At 38.3% G+C, this 25,695-nt stretch overlaps 3 protein-coding genes across 3 annotated transcripts in view; 2 read left to right on the plus strand and 1 right to left on the minus strand.

Annotated features, from left to right (window-relative positions):
- LOC146489254 (putative E3 ubiquitin-protein ligase UBR7) overlaps positions 1-25,558 on the plus strand; it is a 38,860-nt gene extending 13,302 nt beyond the window's left edge. The window contains exons 3-11 of the mRNA XM_085107490.1: positions 2,319-2,379; positions 3,358-3,453; positions 3,723-3,776; positions 17,171-17,273; positions 21,109-21,287; positions 23,171-23,413; positions 23,873-24,038; positions 24,850-24,911; positions 25,207-25,558. Coding sequence (XP_084963616.1) covers positions 2,319-2,379; positions 3,358-3,453; positions 3,723-3,776; positions 17,171-17,273; positions 21,109-21,287; positions 23,171-23,413; positions 23,873-24,038; positions 24,850-24,911; positions 25,207-25,308 — 1,066 coding nt within the window. The 3' untranslated portion in view covers positions 25,309-25,558. The remainder of the gene's footprint in view (positions 1-2,318; positions 2,380-3,357; positions 3,454-3,722; positions 3,777-17,170; positions 17,274-21,108; positions 21,288-23,170; positions 23,414-23,872; positions 24,039-24,849; positions 24,912-25,206) is intronic.
- On the plus strand, positions 8,969-12,762 carry LOC146489257 (uncharacterized). The gene is made up of 3 exons (XM_085107483.1): positions 8,969-9,689; positions 10,228-10,491; positions 10,707-12,762. The coding sequence occupies exons 1-3, from the start codon at positions 9,189-9,191 to the stop codon at positions 11,910-11,912; spliced, it is 1,971 nt and encodes a 656-aa protein (XP_084963609.1). The 5' UTR covers positions 8,969-9,188; the 3' UTR covers positions 11,913-12,762.
- Positions 18,658-21,101, minus strand: LOC146489258 (uncharacterized). Its single transcript, XM_085107502.1, has one exon. The coding sequence runs from the start codon at positions 20,377-20,379 to the stop codon at positions 19,540-19,542; it is 840 nt and encodes a 279-aa protein (XP_084963628.1). The 5' UTR covers positions 20,380-21,101; the 3' UTR covers positions 18,658-19,539.
- Positions 25,559-25,695: the final 137 nt, after the last annotated feature.

Raw genomic sequence — 25,695 nt, forward strand, 5'->3', positions numbered from 1 at the left:
GCACGCATGCGCAATGAACGAGTTATAGCGATGGTGGACTTTTTACTTGGTTGGTCGGTTGGTTGGTTGGTTCTGTTGTTAACTTTCGGGCATGTGCAGTGAATGAGTTTTAAATTCAATTAGTGGGAAAAAACACGCAAAAATGTTTTGTTCACTGCGCATCAGGATATTCTTATTCAATCTGTAGAAAATAATTTGACAATCAGTTAGTGCAAGAAATGGAAATTTTTTTGTTAAATCTGAGCAAAGATTTAAGTTTTCTCAGTTTTTCAGAAAGTCCGGGGTCATAAACTCAATTAGTGAAAAAAAAAAAAAAAGAGGAAATTTTTTTCACAACGCATCAGAATAATCTTCAGATTTAGAGAATAATTTGACAATCATTTCAGTGTAAGAATAGAGATTTTTCATTGGATCTGAGCAAAGTTATAGGTTTTTTCGTTTTTTCCACAAAGTGCAGTGTCTTTTAAGAATTTAAAAATAATTTAATTTAAAAATTCAATTAGTAAAGTGTCGGCAAGAACTTTGAATAAACAAGACGCTTTTTAGAGCGTTTACATGGCATGCATTGATGTATGTTTAGCACTAGTGGCCTTATTTATTGTAGGCCTGACCGTTTTTTTAACCTATCCTCCCTTCGCGATTGAACTAACTGAATAGTTTTAGTCAGAAAGATTGCGTGATATTGCGTTGCGCTACTTGAAATGTTGCCACCAAAAATATTTCCTGCCAGAAAATGTCTTTAGCTGAAAGATTAGAAGCACTCTTAACTGTAAAGTTCACTGCTAATCACGACTTTTTGCATACATGAAAACTCGACATCTTCCATTATATTTTTGCTTCTCTTACAAAAGTAATACATCAAGTAGATTAGTTTGCTAAACAAAAATAGTTTGGCTGTCAGTTTTCATGCAAAAGCGAAAAGTGCGATGTCACGCATCAGTGAAGCCGCAGACAAAGTTATGCAAACTTCTGGTGAAATGAACATTTTTAGATCTTGTCAGCTTTCATAGAGGTTTCAAAGGGAAAAAAATGTTTCATTTTCGCAATTTACATCTGGTAATTTATGGGAAAGCAAAAGGACCCGGTTGATAAATTTTCATCAGCTGTTTAATGCATACCGTGTAGAATTTATTGAAATACATGTGAACCATGAATGCAACTGAATAACGTTCTTACCGGAGTACAGGATCAAAACCTTTTTGCTGCTTTTTGGTACGTTCATTGAATAATGAAGCATAATACAGACAAGTCTGAGCTTTCACTGAAATAATTCTTATTTAGTAAGAGTTAGTCATATTTCAATTTATTTTTACTTAAAGATTGCGTGGACTGAACTCCAAAGGGAAAATTTCACGCTTTTGTGTCGGGCATGAAATGTAATATGACACTTTGTTCAACAGATTACCCTTTGTGAGTTCAGCTTGAGCAAAGTTATAAGTTTTTTTCATTTTTCCACAAAGTGCGGTGTCTTAAATTCAATTAGTGAAGTGTCAGCATGAACTTCAATGCGTAGGGAATAAGTTTACAATCATTTTTGTAGTACAAGAATGGTTATTTCTCGTTACATAATCGGGCAAAGATATAATTTCTTTTAGCTTTCAAGGAAAGTGTCCATAGCCGTCTTAATTTCAATTACTGATGTGTCATCTGCATTCACAAGTTGGCTCACAGGAGCCTTTGATTCTTAACTTGGTGTTGCGCCTCACATGGGTATAAATATTTCGTTCGTGTTAACCCTTTTGGTCTTTCTTCCAAATTTCTTTCTTTCATATTTATAGTTTTTTGTTTATTAATTAATTAATTAATTAATTAATTAATTAATTGACCAATAAAGGTGGAAAGATAAGAATAAGTAAATAAATAAGGAGAAAGGGGGCAGCCTTGTCTTTCACCCCTGGACAACTCAAAGAAATTGCCCGCCCATCTATTGATTTGTGCAGGACACAACTTTTTGCTATAAAGAACATTTACCTTATGAAACAAGGACTTACAGAGAAGTGTAAATGGATGTACATGTAGTAACGGTGGCTTAAATATAGAAAACCATCTCTGTTTTTGTGGGATGTTCCTCTGTGTGCTTTGTAGAAATATGTGCCATTTATTCAAAGAAATTTCCAAGGTACAGCTGTAATGTTGAACGTCAGGACATTGTGGGAGCTGTCAAATCAAGATTGATTGGTCTACTAAAAGTATTTGTGTCAACTACTGTAAACTCAGGCTCCTAACCCTTCATTGGCAGACTACTGAAGTGTAATGAAATAATGTCATTGTGGTCTAAAAGTTTGCAAAGGTTATTAACTTATGTTTGTTTTTCTCAGAAATTTCCGTTGTGACTGTGGGAACAAGAAATTTTCCAATTTCAAGTGCAAGTTATTCTCAGTAAGATACTTCTCTGTCATGTTTCTTTGTACTTGTGAACAGGCTTACTTACTGTGAGCATATTTGACAAACACCTAACATTGAAGCACCACATTAGTTTTGTTTGTAAATTAAAACATTTCCAACTCCGTTGGAGTAATATATAGATCTTATTTCTATTTATCTTCTAAAACGAAATTATCGTTGTATGTGATTGTCCTTATGTGCATTACATGAAATTATTGTAACATAGCCTGATTGTCTACTTTTAATATGTTTCTAACTTAAATAGGATATATTACTTACAGAAATGTGCTGGGCGAGCTAAGACCAACTCAGATTATTAAGCTCATTCCGCTCCCTTTTTTTCTTGACTGGGTGTATTAGATATTTTTCAAGTAAACTCTTTTCACATGGATAAATTTATTTTGCTATCATGAGCAGTTATTTCCTCTGATGTTTCTTGTCTCTGTTAGTAACGTATTAGTCAAGTACATACAGTAGTTATGACACTAGAAATTGCAAGTAATCATCAACCACATGCCTGTCGTACTAATCTTAAACAGTTCACAATTCTTTATCTTGGTCCTAGAACTTGGAATTCTCTTCCAACACATATTACAGGTTCGTCTAGCTTTTCTACCCTCAAAAAATGAATGTACAACTTTTAATTGAAATAATTCTGATATGTTCATGCCACACATATGCAACACTTTTTTCGGTTTATTGGGTTTTCAAGGTGATCTCTTTATATAAGCCCAATAGTTTCATAAAGGTCTCCTTGTCCTATCTTTATTGCTAGTTTTGTATCATTGTGTTTTATGGCAAATAAAGGGGAAGAATTTAATTTATAGAAGCCATTAAGTAGCACTTAATGTGGTAGTGATTTTTTTTTTTTTCTGGAAATGAAAGGCAATATTGCTTTTAGGTAGCAAGTAGTCCAGTTGGCACTGAGAAAAAAATACTCTCTTATTTTTTTTCTGTTATGTTTTGTTGAAGCAAAAAGACCCAGAGAACAAAATGAACAAGTACAATCAGAATTTTGAAGGAGTCTATTGTACTTGCCACAGACCATATCCTGATCTGGAAGATGAGGTACAAGTTGTTCAGATAAATTGGGTTTATTAAGGTTTATTATGTTTTATAACTGATGAAATCTATAGGACAGTCTGTTGCTATTGAAATTTAAACATGTCCATGATTTGTAAGATTTGTTAGTGTTTGTGTCAAAGAATCTGTTTTGAGGAGAGATGCCTGCATCATTGCTGGCACAAAAAGCTGTTCATTACAGTTTTTGAGATAAATACTACAAATTTATAAAATCACTGACAGACAAAAGTTTAATTTGTATGTTTGATTTGCAGATTGAAGATGAAATGATCCAGTGTGTTATCTGTGAGGACTGGTACCATACAAGGGTAAACCAACATAGGCTCAAAACATCATGTTTAATTTAGCAAAATATTCCACTCACTCTACTCAGGGCAGTTTCGTCCTAGAAACTGGATTGATTTGCATGCCTATCACAGTTGTAGCCCAGCTAATCTTAACAGACTTTTCTAGCCTTCAAAAATCCTTGCATTTTGAAAATGAACCATTCTGTGGCCGATTTTTGTGGTTCAAAAGATGACTGATTGACAACGGTTGTGTAAGAGAGGCGTCCTGATGCGAATGAAGCTGAGTACAAAAGCTCCATCAGGAGAAAGTCTTGACTCTTGTATTTTGGTTTCTCACAGCTCAGTGGCTTTGTTCAAAGGAACATAAATTTTATTTTGTTGGCTGGGACCTGTAGGAAAAATGTGGGAAATAAATGTGATAGAATATTTTAAGCCTGTTGAATAAACGAAAATAATGTATTATTACTCGGGCCGTAAGACGGCACAAGTTAAGGTTTCGGTAGCATTATCAAATTCTTTTTTGTTTTTTTGGTCGCGATGGGCCGAGAGATAAGACTTCGGGCACGAGTTATTGTTCTCGGTATCGTTTTTTGTACTCGGGTGACACGAGTTAAGTTTTCGGTCGCGTTATCAAATTCTTTAAATTCTCGGTCGCGTTTTTTGTACTCGGGCCGTGTGGAGTGTATACAATATGCGAGCCAGCGAGGCATGCGAGGCATGAACAAAACATGCGAGGGATAAACAACCCCAACATAAACTGCTAACCGTTAAGCTAACCGGGGAGCTATTTAAGCTAACCTGAGTGCTATTTAGGCTAACCGGAGTGCTCTTCAGGCTAACCGGAGTGTTTTTTAGGCTAACCTGAGTGCTTCACACGTCTGCCTCGCATGCCTCGCTGGCTCGCAGATTGTGCATCCCCGCCGTGAGGCGCCAAGTCTGAAGTTCACCACATGACGTGTCACATACAGGATGGCAGATGCAAGGCACAAATGACTAAAAATAAGACTTGTTCCTCTAAAGTTTATCAACTTTAACAGAAACGGCATTCGCTTACCTAGAGAGGCATTTTCATTTTCCAAGGCAAAGACTCTTAAACTTTATGCGATGAACAGACGCGAAGAAACATGATCTGTTTATATGTCTATTTTTATAGTGTCGTGTGTGCTTCTTTTAACTTTCCAAGTTTTTCAACCATTCATATTTTATCTTTCCGTTAATTACTAGCACTTTAAAAATTCGAAAGGTTTTTATCGTTTTTTATTTACTTAGCTTTTTTTAGTTCCTCAAGGTTAGTTTTGTTTAACCAAAAATTTGGCCACTAAATCAGTCTATGACCCTGCAGGCCAAGGTAAATAATCAAAGGCTCCTGTGAGCCAACTCGTGAATGCAGATGACACATAGTAATTGAAATTTAGACGGCTACGGAAACTTCCTTGAAAGCTAAAAGAAACTATATCTTTGCCCGATTATGTAACGAAAAATCCCGGGGGGGGGGGGGTACTCCTCGGAATTCTTGGTGGGAGTGTGCCGCCCGGGTCTTCAAATCCCGACCCTATTCTTGGTTTTCACATGACGTCATAAAAAACTGAAATTGATAACTAAACACAATTTTGGGTTTTTATCTTCATCACATATAAGAAAATCTAAATTTCCATCGGCTTGCTTGTTTTCAGCAGGATAGCATTCTTTGTTTTGAAAATAGAGCAGTTTGGATTTTAGATTTTTGCGCAGTGCGTGACAGAAGGATTGCTGCTCTAAACATGTCACGTACATGAAAACATCGATTCGCCTCGTGCTTTTTTTAGGTCTGATCAGCTAACATGTAATAGAAGCGTTAATGTCAATGTGTGAAAGTTCAGCAGAGAGAAGAAAGGCTTTGAAATAGCCAAGGTAAACTCCAGATGTTTTTGCTGGTTTCCGGCCGCCATGTTGGTGCCCATCAGACGGGGCACCAACATGGCGTCCCATACTAAACTCTGTAATTTTTCGTGGTACATTTTATCGAATAACTCGATTAGGAGATATCGCACAGCCCTGTGGCCTTCACACGTTGTTTATGTATCACTTTTCTACAACATATCAATTTCTTGACTTTATCTATTGAATGGTTGAGGATTTTATTTTTTCACTTGCGTGACGATGTGTGAGGTGAAAACCACCTATTTCAGACCTAAACATGCCATTTTCCACACCCGTTTTCAGACCTGACCTCTAAAATTCATACCCGTTTTCAGACCTGATAATTATGCATCAGTGTCGAACGGAAGTTGACGCAAGGAGTAAAAGTAAGCTGGAATGACATAGTTTATCTATTTCTTTTTCTCGCTATCAGTTAGTCGTTCCAGTTACGTACTGAGAAGAAAAATATGTTTGTAAGCTTTCGTAAATGTTCCCCGCCCCAAAAACCCGACCCGATTTCAGACCGTAATTGTCAAAATCTATACCCGTTTTCAGACCAAAACGGCTCAAAAACCATACCCTTTGGGGCGGCACATACCTATATACCTTATATAGGGGAGTACCCCCCCCCCCCGGGCGAAAAATAACCATTCCTGTCCTCTTGTATTCTGATGCGCCGATTAAAAAAATCACGTGTTTTTTTATTCAAAGTTCATAGAAGCACGCCATGTGCGGTACGTCATGCAAATTCGTGTCCCCGATAGTCCGGGGCTACTGGATTTTGCGATCGGGCTAGTGGATTCTAACCATCACTTGCCCGATGGGCAAGTGAAGTTTTTTTGGGAATTAAAATTACAAAATTACTGTAGGGCAAGCCGATCTCACAAAGGGAAATCTGTTCAACAAAGTATCGCATTACATTTCATGCCCGACATAAATGCGTGAAATTTTTCCTTTGGAGTTCAGTCCACGTAATCCTCAAGTAAAAATACGATGACAAGCTCTTGCTAAATAAGAATTATTTATCGACCGCGTCCTTTTGCTTTCCCATAAATTACCAGTTGTAAATTTCGAAAACGAAACATTTTTTCCCTTTGAAACCTCTATGAAAGCTGACAAGATCTTAAAGTGTTCATTTCACCAGACATTTGCATAATTTTGTTTACGACGTCAATGATGCGTGACATGGCACGTTCCGCTTTCGCGTGACAACTGACAAATTAAATTATTTTTTAATTAAATTATTTCTAAATTAAATTATTTTTAATTCTTAAAAGAAACCGCACTTTGTAGAAAAAAACGAAAAAAACCTATAACTTTGCTCAGATTCAACGAAAAATCTCCATTCTTACACTAAAATGATTGTCAAATTATTCTCTACAGAATGAATGAGAGAATTCTGACGCGTCGTGAAAAAATTTTCACGTTTTTTTTTTTCACTAATTGAGTTTACGACCCCGGACTTTCTGCAAAACTAAAAAAACTTGTAACTTTGCTCAGATTGAACGAAAAATCTCCATTCTTGCACTGAATGATCGTCAATTTATTCTCTACATATTGAATAAGAATTTCCTGATGCGCCGTGAACAATAGCCTGTGAACATCCGCCCCCTCCCCTCAAAAAAATCGGGAAGAGAGACGTCTGTGTAGCCGCGTCGCTAATCGTGTTCCGCGCTCCAGGTGGCTTTCCCGGAATGTAGGGAAAGTGTGCTGATTGGCTGGCATCCTAATTTGCATTACGTAAGTCATTTTCCATGATCTAATTGGTTAATCGGTCATTTCTGCCAAATTCCCCGGCAACCAGGAAACTTAGCGGGAAAATCACCTTGTACATTTCGCTTTACGTCGCTGTAATCTGTAATCTGTGATTGCATTTTTCTCTCGGAGGTTTTGTAAACGTGATGTGATATCAATGAATGCAGTCGACTTTCTGATGAGTTTATGTGTGCTGTGCAACAGCGCTATTATCAAGAATGGCGACAAAAATCTGATCGTTGGACGCTCAGAATTTAATGTCAAAGCCGAAATCTCGACACTAGAATTCAGCGTCGATGTTTCACGATCCGTGTACATTTGCAAGGTTTGCCTTTCTAAACTAAAGAAAAGAAGAGCTCTCATTTCGAACTTGCGAGATGTGAATTCGTCGTTGAGACAGAGTTATTCTGCCTTTGGTAGCAATCCTCAATTGTTTACAAACGCGACCACTAAGAGTACCGCTCGCACTCTCTTTGAAAGCGATGAGAGCGATATGCGATGTGATGTGCAGCCTACAAAGCGTGTTGCACTGCAGGGTGGACTATCTTCAGAGCCTCAAGCCTTCGGAATAATCCCGCTTATGTCTTCGACGCCGATTAAAGAACATCGTATAAAGGAGTCTGTAGTTGTCGTTTCCCCGATCCCAAAGGTCAGTGCACGCGAAGATATTCGTCAAGAGATAGGCAAAGCGGATCAAAATGTAAACAAGAGGACAACCGTGCAAGTACGAGTTGAATGGCCGAGCAAACATAAGGTAAACAATTTGCCTGAAAGCTTGGAGTCGCTTGGAAAAATGTTATGTCGGGGGACTTACAAGCAAATCGCCGGTGCTGTGTGGAAAAACCCCATTTTAAAGAAGCACGTCCAGCAACTGTTCCTGAAAGAAGTTGATCGCGAATGTAGTGCAATGTGTTCCGTCAAACATCCGAGTTGCCTTAGGTCACCAAGCAAAAAAGATCTCCAATCGTTTTCCTTTAAAAAACTAAATGCTGAACTGGAAACGAAAGCGCCTTTGTTTAGTGCAGTTCTTTGGACGGCGAGCCTCCGAAAAAGCAAAAGAGATGACCAATTCTGGCAGCCTTCGGTCTGCATGTCTGCTGCAGTTCTGCTAAAAAATAGGTGTCCTAGTATGACAGCTATTCAGTTGCTGAATACAATCATCTTGTATCACACAGGAATAATTGTAAGTAAAAAGCACTTTTTACTCTACATAAATTATCTTTCTTGCTTTTGTCAGTCATGCCTTTATTTCATTTGTATATAGGTTTAACCTTTTATTTGAACTTACAATTGAGAAGATATTGATAAATTACATATATATATATTTTTTAATGATATCCATATATCTATTTATGATGCAATATTTTTGGGAGCTGATGTTCACTGGGTACTGAATATAATTCCACTTGTACATATTCCTGAATGAATGAGGAAATTAATTACAAAATTGCAATATCTGTAAGAGGCGTCAGTTTTGCCCCTTTATGAAGGTGCAATCGTTTCGGAGTTGAGCTGCTTTTTTTGTATGAAAGCTGAAGACTTAAAGCTCCTTTAATGGCATTGACTACAAATACTCTGTATGTGTGTTTGGTTTATGGGATGGTTGTTTATTTGGTTAAAAACAGTTTATTTTGGGAAAGTCTATGCATAAGTTGTTGGCAAATTCTATGGAAAGCTTGTATAGTGTAAAATTTTCGTTATTTGTTTCCATGATAGGGCACTCTTGCACGCCTTAGTTCCTTGAGACTTACTGTATCACATCCATATTATTACAAGAAGATGGATGAGTATGGGACAGACTTCGCAGCCCCTGTTGTAAGCAAAGTGAAGAAGGAGTCTGAACGACTAGAAAAAATCCATGGGGTGAATGTTGCATCAACTCAAAATGACCAGCCTCCTCCACCTGTTGCACCTGTTGTTATGGCTCCTGATAGAGGCAGGAAATTGGTCTTTGATAATTTTGATTTTAAACAGCATGTCCACAATATGACAGAAGACCACCAAAATGTTGATGTTCACTGGGTAAGTCATGCAGCAGTGGAGAACCGTGTCTCTGGTTGTCATTTGTCTAGCGAGAAGCCAGACATCAATGACTTGGCCCAGTTGGAAAATGGCCTGTGTTTGCCAAATCATCGCGAACATATCTTGCAGAAGGAAAATTACATAACTCTTGCTGAAAGAGTCATCGTTGAATTGCCTTGCTTGGAATTTCTAAAGCAAGTTGTTTGTAAACATATCCCTCACAAGTACAGAAAGGAGGCAAGGGAAAAGTCAGAAATTGTAAGATTTTTATCTTTTTTGTTCAGTAATTCCCAAAGTATGCATAATGCCCTTCAAAGGAGATTGGACATTCCTTAGAGTGTGTGTGTGGGGGTTGGGGGGGGGGGGGGGGGGGAGAGCTTGGGTATTATCAAAGTCAAGAGAAATTTTAATACTTATTTGAAGCTTAATATTTTGGGAATTTACAGAGGGGGAGGGGTGACAGAAAAAAAAATCCCTTCTGTGAGAAAAATTCTAACAGTTCATACCATTCTTATTTCATTTATTTTTTCTGTGAGATAAGTAATGCATGTTGAAGAGCATATTTATTGTGCAGAATGGCACAGTTGTTTGCACTACTGCTCAATAATAATTTGCAGTCAAGGTCAATAATTTTAATGAAAGTTTCCATAAGGTATAACCTCCTTTTAAAAAATATATTTTTCCACTACAGAATGCAACAATTATTATTTTAAACCTTGGAGCTCCTTGGTAAAGTGATGTTTACTGGCATGTAAGGAGCCAAATAGTATGGACATATTTTGTTGTTTTTGCACAGGCATTCCTTGGCATGATTTACCATAGTGAAAATGATTCTGATGGTATACAACAAGTCCTGACAAATATTCATCAGTACGTCTCCTACTATGGTGATGGTCCAGACCGAGTGTACTCATCTCAGGGTCTAGTAGGTGATCAGCTGTCTGTTGAGCGTGGTGTTAATGCCCTCTTTGAGCTTGCTAATGGTTTTACTCCTGAAGAACGCCTGGAAGGGCTTCATTTAGAAGTCGCAGATTGGCATGCAGGAAACAAGTTTTTAAAGGTAACCAGTAACCAACAGTCTAATGCAGTATCACTTGAAAAATTTAGAACATTTATAGTAAAGTTGCCCTTTTTTTGAGATATGAAAGTAATGATTGGAAAATATACAAAGGTGAATGCTAGGGACTCAACAGAAATTAGTTCTTTGCTGTCACACTTTAGTCAGTTATGAGAAATTTATTAAAAATTATATTCTTCCTTGATTGTTCTCATCAGGTTGTTTTCAAAAACTTCTACTCCACAAGTTCAGCAGCAGACAAGTGCACACTGTTTAGTGACCGCAACTTGATCAACCGAAGAAATGTAAAGGCAGATGTGGATGCTGCAGTTAATCCATGCAGGAAGTTCTTCGAGCTTGAAGTGAAAGCTAGGCTCATGGCAGCAGCAATGCAAGTACTTGGAATGGAGAACTTGAAAGATACACCAAGAGGTGAATTCTTTTGCCCCAACCTTCATGATGCTGGAAATGTTGAAAAGAAAGATTACCTTAGAAAAATTGCATCTTCTGTTATTGATAATTTCGTACTCAGAAGAGAAAAAGTTGAAGCCCTTCTAGAACGGCTTCTGTCAGCAGAAAGAGAGGAAGCCGAAAACAGGAGGGAGCAAACTGAAGATGGCCGGTTCATATGCAAGTTTCCCGGGTGTGAAAAGACATTTGCACACAATGGAAAGCTCCTCAGAGATCATGAAGCCACCCACAATGCACCTGTCACAGTCAGTGCATCTGACAGCCAGGCTTTGGAAACAACAACATCACCAGGCAAAACCAAAGAAAGAGATGATATGTTCAATTATCAGTGTTCTTTCCTTGAGTACGGGATGATCATTCTAAATTTCTTTGATGCCATAAAGGAAGGAGATGGTGAACGCATTCTGAGGTGTTGGAAATTTCAGTTGCCATACCTCAAGAAGGACTTAGGTACCAAGTATGCCCTAGAAGCTCTAGGGTTGATGTTTCAAGTTTATGGATTGCTTTCACCCCAGGCTGCCCATGAACTTATCTGGAATAGATCTGCACTTCTGTCTGGACACAACATTCCTCTGGACTTGCTACTTGAATTTTTCAACAGGTTGCTGAAAGAGGTAGTGCGAAAACTTGGCCCCAATGCAACCAACCATAAGGCCGTTGACCGATACTGCCATGCTGTTGACATAACCAAGGCTGCTCTTGACAATTTTGATCGGGAGTGCACTGTTGCTCGACGATCAGGACACCATTATGAAATATCAGTTATGTCAGATTTACACAGAGTTGTTACAGAATTATGTGCATACAAAGCGTTCAATTGGACAGCGGGGAGAACATATGGGCACTTTGAAGATATTGATTCAAGTCTTCTCGATGGTTTCAACCTTAGCGAGATGTTCAGGTGGATTAATGAGCACAAACAGGAGATAATCAAAGCCCGACGAGCACGCTAGATGTTAATGTAGAGATATGTAAATACACACTAGGCTTTGTAGGTATTTGTTTTGCCTTAAAGCAAAAACAAACCAATAACACATGACCCCAGAGTCACCATTGAACTGGTAAATTATATCTTAATGGGAGGGGGAGGGGCAGTGGGGGTTCAGTACATAAACATCCTGGGGTGAAATTTTAACATATTCACCCCCTTCCACTCCAGCAATACACTGACATATTTTTGATCACAAAAAGCTGATGTTGTTTCCCTTAGAGAGGAAAGAAAAGGGCCCACACTGCAACTAACCCCCAACCCCACTTGACCCTTTTTAAACAACTATTTACTTGAAATTTAAGTGACATATACTTTATTAAATATCCAGTTATGGTTACAGTTATAGTTATTGTTACTGTTTACAGTTAAAGAGTTATTGAATGCTATTCAGATGCCTTCTATTCATATAAGGCAATCTAAAAATAATCTCAAAAATAACTATTATGTCAGATTTGAAGTAACATGAAAATATACAATAAAACAGTTTTACAAGAAGTAGTGATAAAACTATCTAAGTTCAATCATGAACATAAGCAATTAAATAAGGCACAAGCCACAGCATTTTATTTGTGCAAATTTCACATTATTTAATATTCACTTATAAAAGAGGCTGTTGATTTATCACTAGCAATGAAAATTCTGCCCAAACACTGGGCACATTGGTCTCACTTCAACTGTTTTCATAATGAACTTGAACAAACAGAACTATTTTCATGCACATTATTTATTTGAAAATGAAATGATTATTTAATTTTTGAAGTTGTTGTAACTTACAATAAAATAAAAACGAGGATTACTGCCCACTGAAATAATCAATGTGTAATGTTATCTCTATATTGCTTTGTTTCCAGACTTGTTTAAGTACTTGGCTGTATTTATTTTATTATGAAAAGAAATTATTTTGAAGAATTTCTTAAGATACACAATTATGTTTGTCATTATTTTTATCCCCCCAGTAAAACCAAATTAGGGTGATCCTGGAAATAACCTTGAGAAAAAAAAGCATAGTACAATTCACTCAATTTGCAATAGTGAATACTTTAAATTCACTTGTTTCAATGAGGCCCAAGATAATCACATCTCATGAAAGCTGAAATAATTACTGGAAATTGTTTGTACATCAAAGCATCATAAACAGCATTGATAATAGACCTACTTGGGCCTGAATATATTTGCAGGAGCTCTGTCACAGATAACAGTTGAAAAGTTAGACCTAACATTTTCAGATTTTGCAGTCCTTATGTTTTACATTCAAAGTCCTCCTGGAGCCCTCCTTCACAGTGTATTGCTTCTCTGGCATTTTTTTCTATCTCGGTAGGCAATGTGTAGTTCCAGAAAATATCCATACTTATAGGGATTAAAAATTCCTGGGTGGGGTGGGGGTCCCAAAAACCAAAAAAGATAAAGAAATGTATAAGGTTGAATTGGAATTTCCAGAGGAAAGGGAAAATCCCATCCATAGGGGGGGGGGGGGGGTATAGAAATGTTATGGAACTACACAACATGTCTGGTTTATTCATGGTGACTGAGCCCCTTCCATGTGGCAACTCCACAGTGTGTTGTGTATTGATTTTTCTCCAAATGCATATTCGATGCAAAAATTACAAATGAAAGTCAACTACATTACCTAAAAAGACTTTCAACAAAACTGCTTATGCTTCTTTGTTCAGTACCAGACTGATCAATATCCAACATATCAATATCTTGAAAATCACTACCGGTATCTAACAGCATCTGGCACAACTCCGAATCATCTCTGATGTCTTCCCATTCGTCAACTAAGGTAACTGACTCGCCTTCCATGCTTTCTGGAACTTCCAGTTCATTAGTGTCAACATCGCCGCAAACTTTGTTTACAGCTGCAAGAATAGCTCTGCCATGTTCCTTTCTCCAAATTTCCACAAATTTCTCAACATGTCGTAATGTTTTTATCTTGTCAAAATTGTCAAGTACCTGTCTAATGTGAAATGAGGTAAACTCATGCATAAGATTTACAGTGGCAACACCACCAGAAGTGTTCTTGACCAACAACTCAGACATGTATGAAAAAAGCTCCTTCTTAAGAAATTCCTTTTGCTCATCATTTACAGACCTAACAATGTCAGGCAAAATTTCATCTTGGCAAGTAACAGTTTGCAAGTTTTCTTTAGGGCAAGTGTCTTCCTGGCAGTTGCATTTACATGCACAAATGTCACAGCACTTGTGGCCTGATACTGAGGCGGAGAAATTCCCTGGAAAATGCTGATAAATAAGTTTTCTCCTGCAATCTGTTTTGTTTGATACATATGTTTTAATTTCATTGGAACAATGAGCTCCCAGGAGTCCATTGTGAAAAAGTGTGCATGTACTTGGTTGTCCATCCCTTCCAGCCCGGCCACACTCTTGGACATAATTTTCAATGTTTCTAGATGGGCCAAAATGAATAACCCGATGCACCTCCTTGCAGTTAACACCCATCCCAAAGGCTACAGTGCAGGCGATCACTCTGATGTGGCCTCCAATTTCGGCAATATTACCCTGAATATGTTTCTTTACAGAAACAGGTGTTCCTGCATGGAACATGTCCATAAGTCTTTTCTTTGGATTGGGCTGCCCATTTAGGTAAAAGTCGTTTCCAAGGCTTTCTTGAAACAACGAGTATAGCAAAGCACACTGTTTTCTTGTCTGACAAAACACCATTGTTCTTTCACACGCAATTTTCTTTGTTCTCAATTCCTCTATCAAACTTTTAAAGGTTGAAGCAATTGCCATGTCTTTGTCCAAGTATTGGACATGAAAATACACATTTGGCCGGTCTGGACTACGTTCGACGATGTGGCAAGAAGATTCTTTTAAATTCAAAGTTTTAAAAATATCTCTCCTGGTAGCAGTACAGGCAGTGGCGGTTAAAACAATGGAGGGAACCTCGCATGTTAGTGACCTCAGTTCCCCAAGATTCCCATACCATGTTCTGAATGGTACGGCTGTAAGGTTTGAAGACTTAGATAAACCCCACTGACTGATACAGTGCGCCTCATCAATGGTAATCGCCACTAAAAATTTACGATATTCTTCACCCGACAACAGTTTGCGCCATCTGTTGGCGTTCAACATTTTCTCTGGTGAAGCGAACACGTACGTGAAGCGGCCTTTCTCGACATCTTTCAAAACTGATTCCGACTGTTCGTCGTGCAGAGCAATAGCAGACAAACCTAGGGATTTCAAGTAGGAGACTTGGTCTTCCATCAGCGTTTGAAGCGGTGAAATTATGACGATTTTACTGCTTCCACGTGGTCGCTCGAAGACCTCATCGGCCACTATAGGAGCAGCATAAAATATGAGAGACTTCCCATATCCTGTAGGCAGACTTGCATAAACATCGTTTCCCTGTAAAATAGCTTTTATGCATTCTACTTGTTCCGAATAGAGCGACGAAACTTTAAACTTCTCGCATACTCTGTCGATTGCTCGCTGGAACTTCGCACAAGAAAACGACGCCATATTGGAATTTTGCACGCAAGCTAGCCCGTGTGCGTATTGGTCAGCGGAAATTGCCAGGATTTTAATTTATGCAAAATTATGTCCGGAACACGATTAGCGACGCGGCTACACAGACGTCTCTCTTCCCGATTTTTTTGAGGGGAGGGGGCGGATGTTCACAGGCTACGTGAACAATAAATGTTCGCGTGTTTTTTCCACTAATTGAATTTAAAACTCATTCACTGCGCACGCCCGAAAGTTAACGACAAAACCGACTGATCGACCGACAGAGCGCACACCCAGCTATCGCTATAACTCGTTCATTGCGCATGCGCGCATTCACGAGTTAAAAATGTCTCACTTTACTATAGAAAAAATTAATCAATGTCGAAACGGTTTCTGTCTTCAAATGAAAGGTGACTAAGAAATGCTTTCCCCTGAATTTCATTTAAAAATATAAACAGCAAAACATTGAAAAACGTACAAGGATAACATACGCGTGATGCGTAACGTTACTCTAGATCATACCGGAAATTACGATCCGTCATTGACCCGGCATCACATACATATCAGGACCGTACAAATGGTTTTTGTCTGTAAACGAAAGGTAAAAACGTAAGGATTAAAGCCCCTGGATTATAAAAAGCTTTTGTGTGACAAATGTCGTTTTCCCCTTTATTTCATTCTGACTGCAAGAAATGCAATTCTATCTGGTGGTTACTTATTGCCTCACTATATCTCTGTATCTATCTATTTGGGGGAATTAGCGATGTTGGAGGTTATCACTGCTAAAAGATTGTAGGCTTACGCACCACGCAGTCAAATACGGCCCGAGTATAAGCTGAAAACAGCTTCTTGTTCAGTAAATGACACAGGCATACTCGGAAAAAAGTCAGAGTGCTCCTATCAGGAGTCCAACCTAAGACCTTCCGATTACTAGTTCGGATGCAATGGAAATAAATTTGATGGATATTTAAGCCTGGTGAATAAAGAGAAGAATGTATTATTCAGTAGTATGCTGTGTCACCTACTGAATAATACATTATTCTCATTTTAAGTATTGTTTAAATTTTTTTGTTGGATGCTCCTGAGTACACATTCATCATGCAAAAGGGATGCAACATATACTCATCCCTTCTTAGGGAAATCTTAGGAGTGCAGAAAGTTACTTCATTTCCATGCGTGTAAATAAGGATTTTGTAGGGACATGAATGATAGAGCTTTGGTTTGTACATGTAGATGAAAACTGTGGCAATCAGATCCATTTGAGGATTGAATACTTATTGGAACTTGCTAGTGGATGGAACCATACATACATACATGCAGACCTAAGTTACAAAGAAAAAAACATCTTGAAAGGGAAGTAAGGAGGTTATCCCTATGTTAATACTCCCCAACATAAAACTAGCAGAAAGTATTTAAGAAAAAAAAATCAACAATTAAGAAAATTGTAAGAATAATACTCATCAATTAAGCATCGAGGTACAGTTTTAGTTTGGCTTTGAATGACTGAAAGCTACCAGCTTCAACTATGTCTTTAGGTAGGTCATTTCACAGCTTAATTATCCCAATGAAAAAACAATGTTTATAACAGTTCAGTCTTGCAGGTTTGATAAGTCTTGCATTTAATCTGTCTGTGAAAGAAAGATCCGACAGATTTGACAATTACTATTACTAATTGACACAATTAGTAATAGTTTGGTTGGTTTATGGTATATTGGTGAGCATAAGCTTAAAACAGCTTGTTCTCTGTTTCTATAGCACTTGGGTGATATCCCTCCATGTGGACGTGACTTTCAAGAGATGATTTGCGATGACTGTATGTCAAAGTGTAGCTTCCTTCAAGCATATCTCCCACTCTCAGGTATTTTTCATACTGAAATTAACTGTTCTACTCACAAGTGATTGTAGAAGCCACGTCCCTTAGAGTCTATGATCAAGGTAATGTAGGGTATTTCATGTGTAATGGTTTTTAATTATTTGTCAATTTATGGTGGTAATTTGAATACTTCTGGTTCCGTAATGATTGTGCCAGTGAAATCCTCTCAAATTCTCTCTCAAATTCTCTATAATCTAACATTTTCTACAGTTTGTGTAGCTGGCTGTAATCTTGACCAGTCTACCTCTCTTCACTTACTGACAAACACAATAGTTGTGGTTACACACACCTTGGGTTTGGGGCCTTCCAGAGGGTAAATGGCTTGGCGTTTTATCTATCTTTACGAGCTCGTCGCGAACTTGCTCGTCAGCCAAGAAGGGCTTGGGTATTTCCACGGCCACAGAATTGGTTTGAGCAGCTTCTAAATAACAATGCACTCGATCACAGGTGAAAAGAAAACTTTAGAGTTTCTCGCGATACATTTGAATATATATGTCAGCTCGTTGGACCGGCGCTTCAGCGACAGAACACTAGGATGCGAGATGCCATTCCAGTTCCAAAGCGCGTTGGTGCAAGTCTCTGGCGACTAGCTACTGGTGAATGTTACCGCTCGTGTGGACTGATGGTTGGGTTGGCAAAACCGACTGTCGTAAAATGTTGCCATGAATTTGTCCAAGAAATCTGCCGACATCAAGACGAGTTTATCAAGTTTCCATCTACTACAGCAGAGATAGCTAAAAAAAATTGAAGGTTTTGACAGTAAAAATAAAATACCTAATGTAGTTGGAGCAATAGACGGAAGCCATGTTCCTATTAAGGCCCCGAAAGTTAAGCACGAAGATTACTTTAATCGTAAACATTTCTACAGTTTTTTTTTAGTACAGGGAATAGTTGATGCCTCTGGCTTATATTTATCCGTTGCAACCGGTATTCCTGGAAGCCTACATGATGCTCGGATGCTACATTTAAGGACGGTGCCTACTATTGTTACTGCGCATACGTTCTGCGCATCTCGAGATAGTCGGGTTTCCTATGGGTAGTGCGCACTAATACAGGGATATTTTTGCGCGGTTTAAAACTATGCAGAGAAAGCAGAACTTATTAAATGCTTTTGGTATCTCAAAAGAAAATTGGGGGTAACCATGCATTTTTCAGAGATAATTAAGCTTCAATTTAGGAAAAAAATCCCATACATTGCTTTATATTTTGGCGTTTTTTAGAGATATTATTGCTTAATTATCTCTAAAAAATGCGTGGTTACCCCCAATTTTCTTTTTGGATTCCAATAGGCCTTGCTGAGATCTGCTTTTCCCGCATAGTCATAAACCGCACAAAAATACTTCGGTATTAGTAGGCACCGTCCTTAACTGACTTTTATTGGGCTGCTGAAGATGAGAATATCCTAATGGAACCCACATTTGACTCAGGCGGAACTGAAGTACGCCCACTTATCGTGGGAGACACTGCTTATCTAAATAAAACCTGGCTTATCCGACCATTTAAGGATAATGGTGGTATTACGCGAGACCAGAGGAAGTTTAATCGAGAGGTATCTAAGGCGAGAATAGTATCCGAACACGCATTTGGTATGACCAAGGGATTACTTAAGCGCCTAGACGAAGACAGCGACAGAATACCCGACACTATCATTGCATGCTGTGTGCTACGTAACATTTGTATTTTACGAGGGGATGAATTCGACATAGATGATATTGATGATGATGACAGTGACGATGATGATAACGAGAGTGCCCCCCCCCCCTCCCATGCCGCTGCTGCGGTTCTACAAGCCCTTGTTCGATACGTTGCAAATCAATAGACAGTACCCCCTTGATTTTGTCCTCGTTGCGTTCTAAATTATAGAAGGTTGCGAAATAAGTATATATTTTTGATTTGCAATTTATTTAAACAATTATATATTTGATCGGATTGATCCGAACTTGAAAGTAACAGAAGATTGAATATATAGTACTGTGATATAAAATCAATGAAAATAGCGTAAAATGTACAGTCACGGGATAATTACAGGAAATCAGGCTAGTTAAAAACTGAAACGCATGTTATACTAAAGAAACAGCAGATGTATAATTTTAGAACCTTATTGTGCTCTGTCTTTCGATTGTAATCATTTCACAGCACTCTGTGTTTCAGTGTCCACTGAATGATATTCAAGATCAATTAAAATTTCTTAATACAACAATCAATAAACTGTTTTTTTTTTTTCCTTTGAGTGAAAACTTTGAGTTAGAAGCTACTTTTTGGAAGCAAATATGTCCCCAAGTTTTCCAAATACAGACACGACAAATTCTTGGTGTTGTCGTTGCGCTTCTGACTGAGATTTGAGAAGAGCTTCTAAAACTCTCGTCGTTCTCCTCTTATCTTTTATGGCTTCTTGCTGAGCCTTCATCATGTCAAGGATTCTTAGCTCCATGTCATCGCCGCTAAGCCTTTTCTTCCTCTTTTTGGGTCCTTTCTCCTCCTTTTGCCCAGTTTTTCCAGTTTTCTCTGCGTCCGCACTTTCGCTTTCAGCTGTGGTGGCTGGCCGTTTCTCTGGTTTGTTGTCACAATCTTGATTTCCGGTCGATAAAATGTCGTCGGTATCCTCAGAGTTATAATTTGTGTCCTTGACAAATCTTGGATTGACTTTGTCTGACGAAGCCATAAATTCGTCTATGTCCTCGTAGTGTGTGAAAGTTTTCCGTTCCCTTCCCGTCCGATTGTTGCGGTCGCATACATTTTTGTATTTATCCAAGAGTGCCCGCCACTTCTCCTTTAGCTGTGCTAATGACTTTTCCGACTCCACACCATTGCCCAAGCACTTACTTTGAAACTGCTTCAAGATATCTTTCCATATGTTTTTCTTGCCTTGACTGCTTTTTGTAGACTTAAGTCTATCGTAGTACTCCTTATAGGCGGCAATTAAGCATCTCTCTTCGGTTAACGACCAGCTACTGCGCTTGTTGCGATCGTCACTTCTGTTCCAGGTTTCACTTGTTGGACTTGAACTAGCACTGTCCCTGTCTGGTTCAAACTGAAGGTGATTGCTAGCACTGGGCAACGGGTTCTGGTATATCGCGTAGGGATTTAGCATCGCTGGATAGTGCGGTAGAGGCTGATTTTGAGTTCGGCCAACATCATACAGGGGATTACCGGTATGATTTCCCTGCTGCCTTGTTTGGTTTCTTGATTGAAATAAGTACCCGTTGTAGTAGGGATCTTCGTTTTGACTAGCGTTCCTATAAACAGATAAACAAAAAGATTACAACTTCAAAACTGATAGTCTGAAGAGAAAACTCGTGAAAATAAAGAAATAAATACTCACAGTGATGCACGAAAACCCTGCTATGTCACGTTGTGGTACAAGTAAGCGCGAAATTAGCCAAGCGTATCAGAGGTCAACTCAGAGCATAGCAGGCGACTTCCTGTGTTAGCTACGTTCTGCATGATGATTGGCCAAGCCACCTCAGGGAGCAGATTAACCGTACTTTTCAATTCAGTTCGGGAACTGTCATGGGAAGTTCTTTTGTTCTCTTTGACGTATCCATGGAAATAACCCAAAGGCAGTTTCGGTCTGGGAAAAGCGGTTACACACAAAAACATTCTTACCTGTGGGAAAATGCTAGTTACCCACGGGTAAAAGGGCTAGTGTAACCACAACTATTAATGTAGCAGAGACATTATGTGGAAACTACAAAAAAAACACGACAATCTTGCCAATTTCTGATACACCAATTTGGTTTATATCATACATGTAGTAAAGCAAAATTATGTAACTGTTTCGTGCTGTCTTGCTGGTATTTATAATTAATTATTGTAACAGTCCAACAGATGCAGTCTTCTATTGGCCTTAGAAAACAAGCTATTACAGAGTCAGAGACAGAAACTAGATCGAATGCTGAGCAGCCAAGCTACTCAGGGAAACAAGACAGACCAGTAAGTAACAGGGAAGACCAAAGTACTGGAGAAAGTAAACAGCAGGAAGAGCCAACAGTACAGGAGGTAAGGCTAGGCCTGCTCCCATGCACAACACTTCCACTTCTTCTGTGCTGTCAAGATGGGTATTAATATGTGTTATTACAATCAACAGACTGTAAAACTTGTGTTGTGATTGGTGGAACAGCGTTTGTGATTAGAGTATACTGTAGATGCATAATTGACATCGCAATAAGGGAGGAGGATAATCTTAATCTTAAACGGTTTAAGTCCAAATTGAAGACATTTTTATTTAGAGTAGCTTACAATACGAATAGCTTTTGATGTAAGAATTGTAAATAACTATTTTTAATTAATTATTTTAATTTATTACATATACAATTTGTTAGGCGCATTTGATCAGATGCACATGTTAATTTGCGCCATACAAATATTAATTAAAATGTGTTGTTAATTAGTTGTCAATACTTAATTATTATGCTGTAATTTCATTTATGCTAGGAGTCTCGTTATTGGAACTATCGTTCTGTGAGTTGTCTCCTGTCAGAGGTTTCTTCATGTTGTTTTTTCTCCTCTGGCGAAGTTTATAAATAAATAATAAAAAAATAAATTATTGATATTATTATTATCATTGAGTGATGTGACGGACGCACATGATCAGAGTCTAGAGTTCAGCCAGGGTGACTGGTCAACAAAGTTTTGCAAACTGTTTTCTCGAGTAGCCAATAAAAATCCGGTCATGGCGAGTAATCGATTACGAATCACAGTGAAGCAACTGACATGCTGTAGTATTTTGGGGGCAGAAATTCCTTGCGAAATTAAGGTTAGTTGTGAAAATATTGCAGTGAAATTCTTTCAGAGTATACTCTAATTTAGAGAATCACAACTGTGTGTGCGTATAAATGCTTGAACGTTTTTTGACTCAGCTCAGTCAACGTGATCCTTGCTCATGAAGGGTGGTCAAAAGTCTTGGTTACTGTATAAAACAAATAAATTTCATTTTGCCGTGGGTCAGTACTCTGATAATAGAGAGGTTTAGATCCGAGGTTACCGCAAACCTCTAACCGCGGTTTGCGGTTCAACGTTCAAATGTAATTCGATTTAGATTGGCGGTAGATTAAAGAAGTGGATTCTAGGTTTATTTTTCCATTTAGAAATGAGAGAAATATCAATCAGTGAAAAAAAAAAAGTAATTTACGGTAACACTGGGTTATCTAGCAGCGAAAAGCTGTAAATTCTTACATTAGTTCTTGCAAATTTACAGCCACCATTTTGAATCAGCAGTCATGAATGGCACTTGTTTTTAAGATCCAATAGGATTTATCAAATTTACCTTTTCGTCCGAATTCGTGCCTCTGTTAATGGATAAAGACTTGCTCCACAAGATTTTTGTATCATTACGTGAGATAAAACAGGAGTTATACGCTAAAAGCTTTCAGGTAAATGACATACGTGAAAAGCTACCTCTCCACGTTGAAAACGCACGTTGAAAACCTCAAACGTGACGTGAAAGACTGGTTAGGTGACCTCCAGCGGTTTGGGGTTCGCGATAAACTCGGATCTAAAACTCTGATGTACAGTGGACATCAAAACGTGGTAAGTACATCAGTCATACTACTTGCCTGCAGCTCGTAGCGTACTTCTTTGTTCTCACTACGTTTTGATATCATCTGTGCATTATCAGAGTACAGACCCACGGCAAAGTGAAGTCTATTTGTTAATCAAACCCCAATAATAATAATAAAAACAGTATTTTAAGAGGAGGCCTCCAATCACCTGACGGTGGTTTTCAGGAGGGTCCTCTAATGTCCTTAATGGTCTCAATGTATTTTAAATAGATGCTAAAAATTGCTGCTGCCTCAATATAGGACAGGATGATTTTTTTGTTGTAAATGCTTTTGTTTCTTTGCTTTTCTTTTTTTTTTTTCCTTGATCTCACCAAATTTTAGGGTTGCAATGAAAGCACACCCAGTGATGCTCCAAATCTTCAGTCTTCTGACCAACAAGGGGCAGTAAACTCTGCTGCGAAAGAGGACTCTAAAGCTGTCAGCAATGGAGTGAAATCAGAAGGCGTACTGACAGACTGCAAGCTAGCTCAGCTTCAAGAAAATGTGGTGACAACAACTGAGAATAAAGCAACGTATTGGCATGCTGGATGGCGGTCTAACTTGTGCAAGTGTGCTGAATGCATGGTATGATTTAGACTGCAAGCAGTCCCTTTCTGGATAGTCGAGAGGTCGTCCGAAAAAACTGGGGAGAGGCAGGTCTCTTCTCGTTTATTTCTCCTCGCTTCAGTCTCGCTGCACTGTGAGCGCACCCTGTTGACTAACTAGAAAGGAACTGCTTGCAGTCTAGGTATGGTTACTCTGCTGTTACTCTTTAGTTCTATTACAGTTTCTAAAACGAGATTAAAATTGCAAACAATCAGAAGATTTATATCTGTATTGATGATTATTTAAGTTTGTTTCTAAGTTGATGAAACATCCATTGAAGCAACTTGCATGTTTATAGATTTTGTCATTATTTTTGTATGGTGCTATTAGAGCATGAATAATGAAAGGCCTAGTGTAGCACTACCAAATATCTCTCTTGTGTCAAGTTATTGTGTCAAATGACAATGTAAGTGATTTGTGTTATCTTGTGTGGGGCAGACTTTGTACAAGTCATTGAATGTGCTCTACCTCACTGATGAATCAGACACTATTGTGGCTTATGAACAGCGCGGCAGGGAGAATAGACCAAGTGTTTCAGCATATGAGAGTGGCATGCAAGCTCTACAGAACATGGGACGCATTCCACAGGTTGAGGCCATGCATGGTAGGTCAAAGCTAGTTTCTGTGATGCCAGAACTTGCACATCAAAATGTGCAAAGTAATTATTGAAGCAATTCCCAAAATGTTGTTCAGTTACATAATACAATCCTCAGGTTGGGGCAGTTGAACTTGATTAAAGAAATCTGCCATAATTGCAGTAAAGGGTTTACAAAATGCAGTGGCATTGGGTCTGGTATAGACCTGGATACGCTCTGCAGTAGAGTGGGTTGTAATCCAGCCATAGGGATGAGTTTGTTCTTCACTATCACATTGCAGTATTAAAATTCATATTACATAGAAGATAAAATTTCTCAGTTGTTTTGTATTGTTACTGAAAACGTAGAGTTGATTGGATTAAGCTTGCTTACTTGTAGTTTACAAGCTGGGCCATGTTTTTCTCAATTGTAAACAAGAATAAGTTCAATAAACAGTTTAAAAACAAGCTCATTTTGGACATGTTACTATATTCACTGAAATTTCTTTTGGATGCGCAGGGCCCAGCATATAAGCTTTAAGTCTACAAGTTTTACTGAATTGGCCCCTAACTAACAATATACTGCTCTACCAGTAAATCTAGAGTTGTTTATGTAAAAGGCCCCTTAACTCTGCCTGGGAGACTTGACAATTTTTCCTCGGAAAATGGCTTTTTGCCAAGATTGATTTGGTAACAGTAATTACTTGAATCCAGTAACCTTTAGGCCATTTTGATACTGAAACACTGGCATGCATCACATCGAAAATGATAAGTCTGTGGAACCAGTTTAAAATGACGGCAACTTGTCTGGCTACTAAATAAGATAATATGTTTGTTTCAGAATACAATGATATGAAAAGTGAACTGACAGAGTATCTGAGAGAGTTTGTTGCTCAAGGAAAGGTAACAAAAGTCAACAACGATTTGTTTCATATTGTTCATGGCATTCTCCTTCTGTAATTTCCATTGTTACCCAACCACGTAGATTTATGTTTATTTGAATATTTTAGTGAACTTGCAGAAGTCAAATTTCAGATCCAATGCTGAGGTTTGAATCAGGTGAACTTCAAGTAACAGCTCAATAATTAGACAAAGAAAATGCATTTTGAAATCTTACAGCGTTTAGTTCAGTCAAAATTGTGAAAACCTATTTTTCAATTGACTTTATTAATAAGTCGTACTCGTTGTCTGTCATTAGGTGGTGAAAGAGGAGGACATACGGAACTTTTTTGACTCTTTACAATCCCGCAAGAGACAGCGTGTTGGCAGTGCAAACTCTGTACAGTACAGCTGCCGATAATCAAAGGTTGTTTGGTTGCTTTTACCGTCAAGTTGCTGTAAAAGAATACTTCAAGGATACAGATTAGTGAATCTGGATTGCTCCACCAGTATAGTAGGAGAGTTTAACATGTACAGTAAGGGGCATCTTTGTGCACACGTGACTGCACGAGATTGTGCAGTAAAAGACGAAATACATAACTATACGTGCGTCAACATCATATTAATAAGACTAAGAATAAGTCAATAAAACGTTAGTCCATTTCAAATTATTTTGTTATCCTCTTGTTCATCTCAAGCTAAATCCGGTTCTGATATGGAAACATCAAGGCCAGGTCTGTGCTGGCAAAAAAAAGCCAGTTTCGTTGTTGACTGGAAAAAGCAAACAGTCAACAAAACTAAGCTCGCA

Source organism: Pavona decussata, unplaced genomic scaffold (assembly GCF_977016875.1).
Source record: "Pavona decussata unplaced genomic scaffold, jaPavDecu1.1 SCAFFOLD_6, whole genome shotgun sequence".
Classification (NCBI taxonomy): Eukaryota; Metazoa; Cnidaria; class Anthozoa; order Scleractinia; family Agariciidae; genus Pavona; species Pavona decussata.

What these genes read in the sequence shown, in the direction of transcription:
- LOC146489258 (XM_085107502.1), bottom strand. Translation starts at nt 20,379, where the DNA reads ATGCTAAATCCCTACGCGATATACCAGAACCCGTTGCCCAGTGCTAGC.
- LOC146489257 (XM_085107483.1), top strand. Translation starts at nt 9,189, where the DNA reads ATGGATGAGTATGGGACAGACTTCGCAGCCCCTGTTGTAAGCAAAGTG. An exon ending in CAAGGGAAAAGTCAGAAATT is followed by an intron (nt 9,690 to 10,227) that starts GTAAGATTTTTA and finishes GTTTTTGCACAG; the next exon opens with GCATTCCTTGGCATGATTTA. An exon ending in CAGGAAACAAGTTTTTAAAG is followed by an intron (nt 10,492 to 10,706) that starts GTAACCAGTAAC and finishes TGTTCTCATCAG; the next exon opens with GTTGTTTTCAAAAACTTCTA.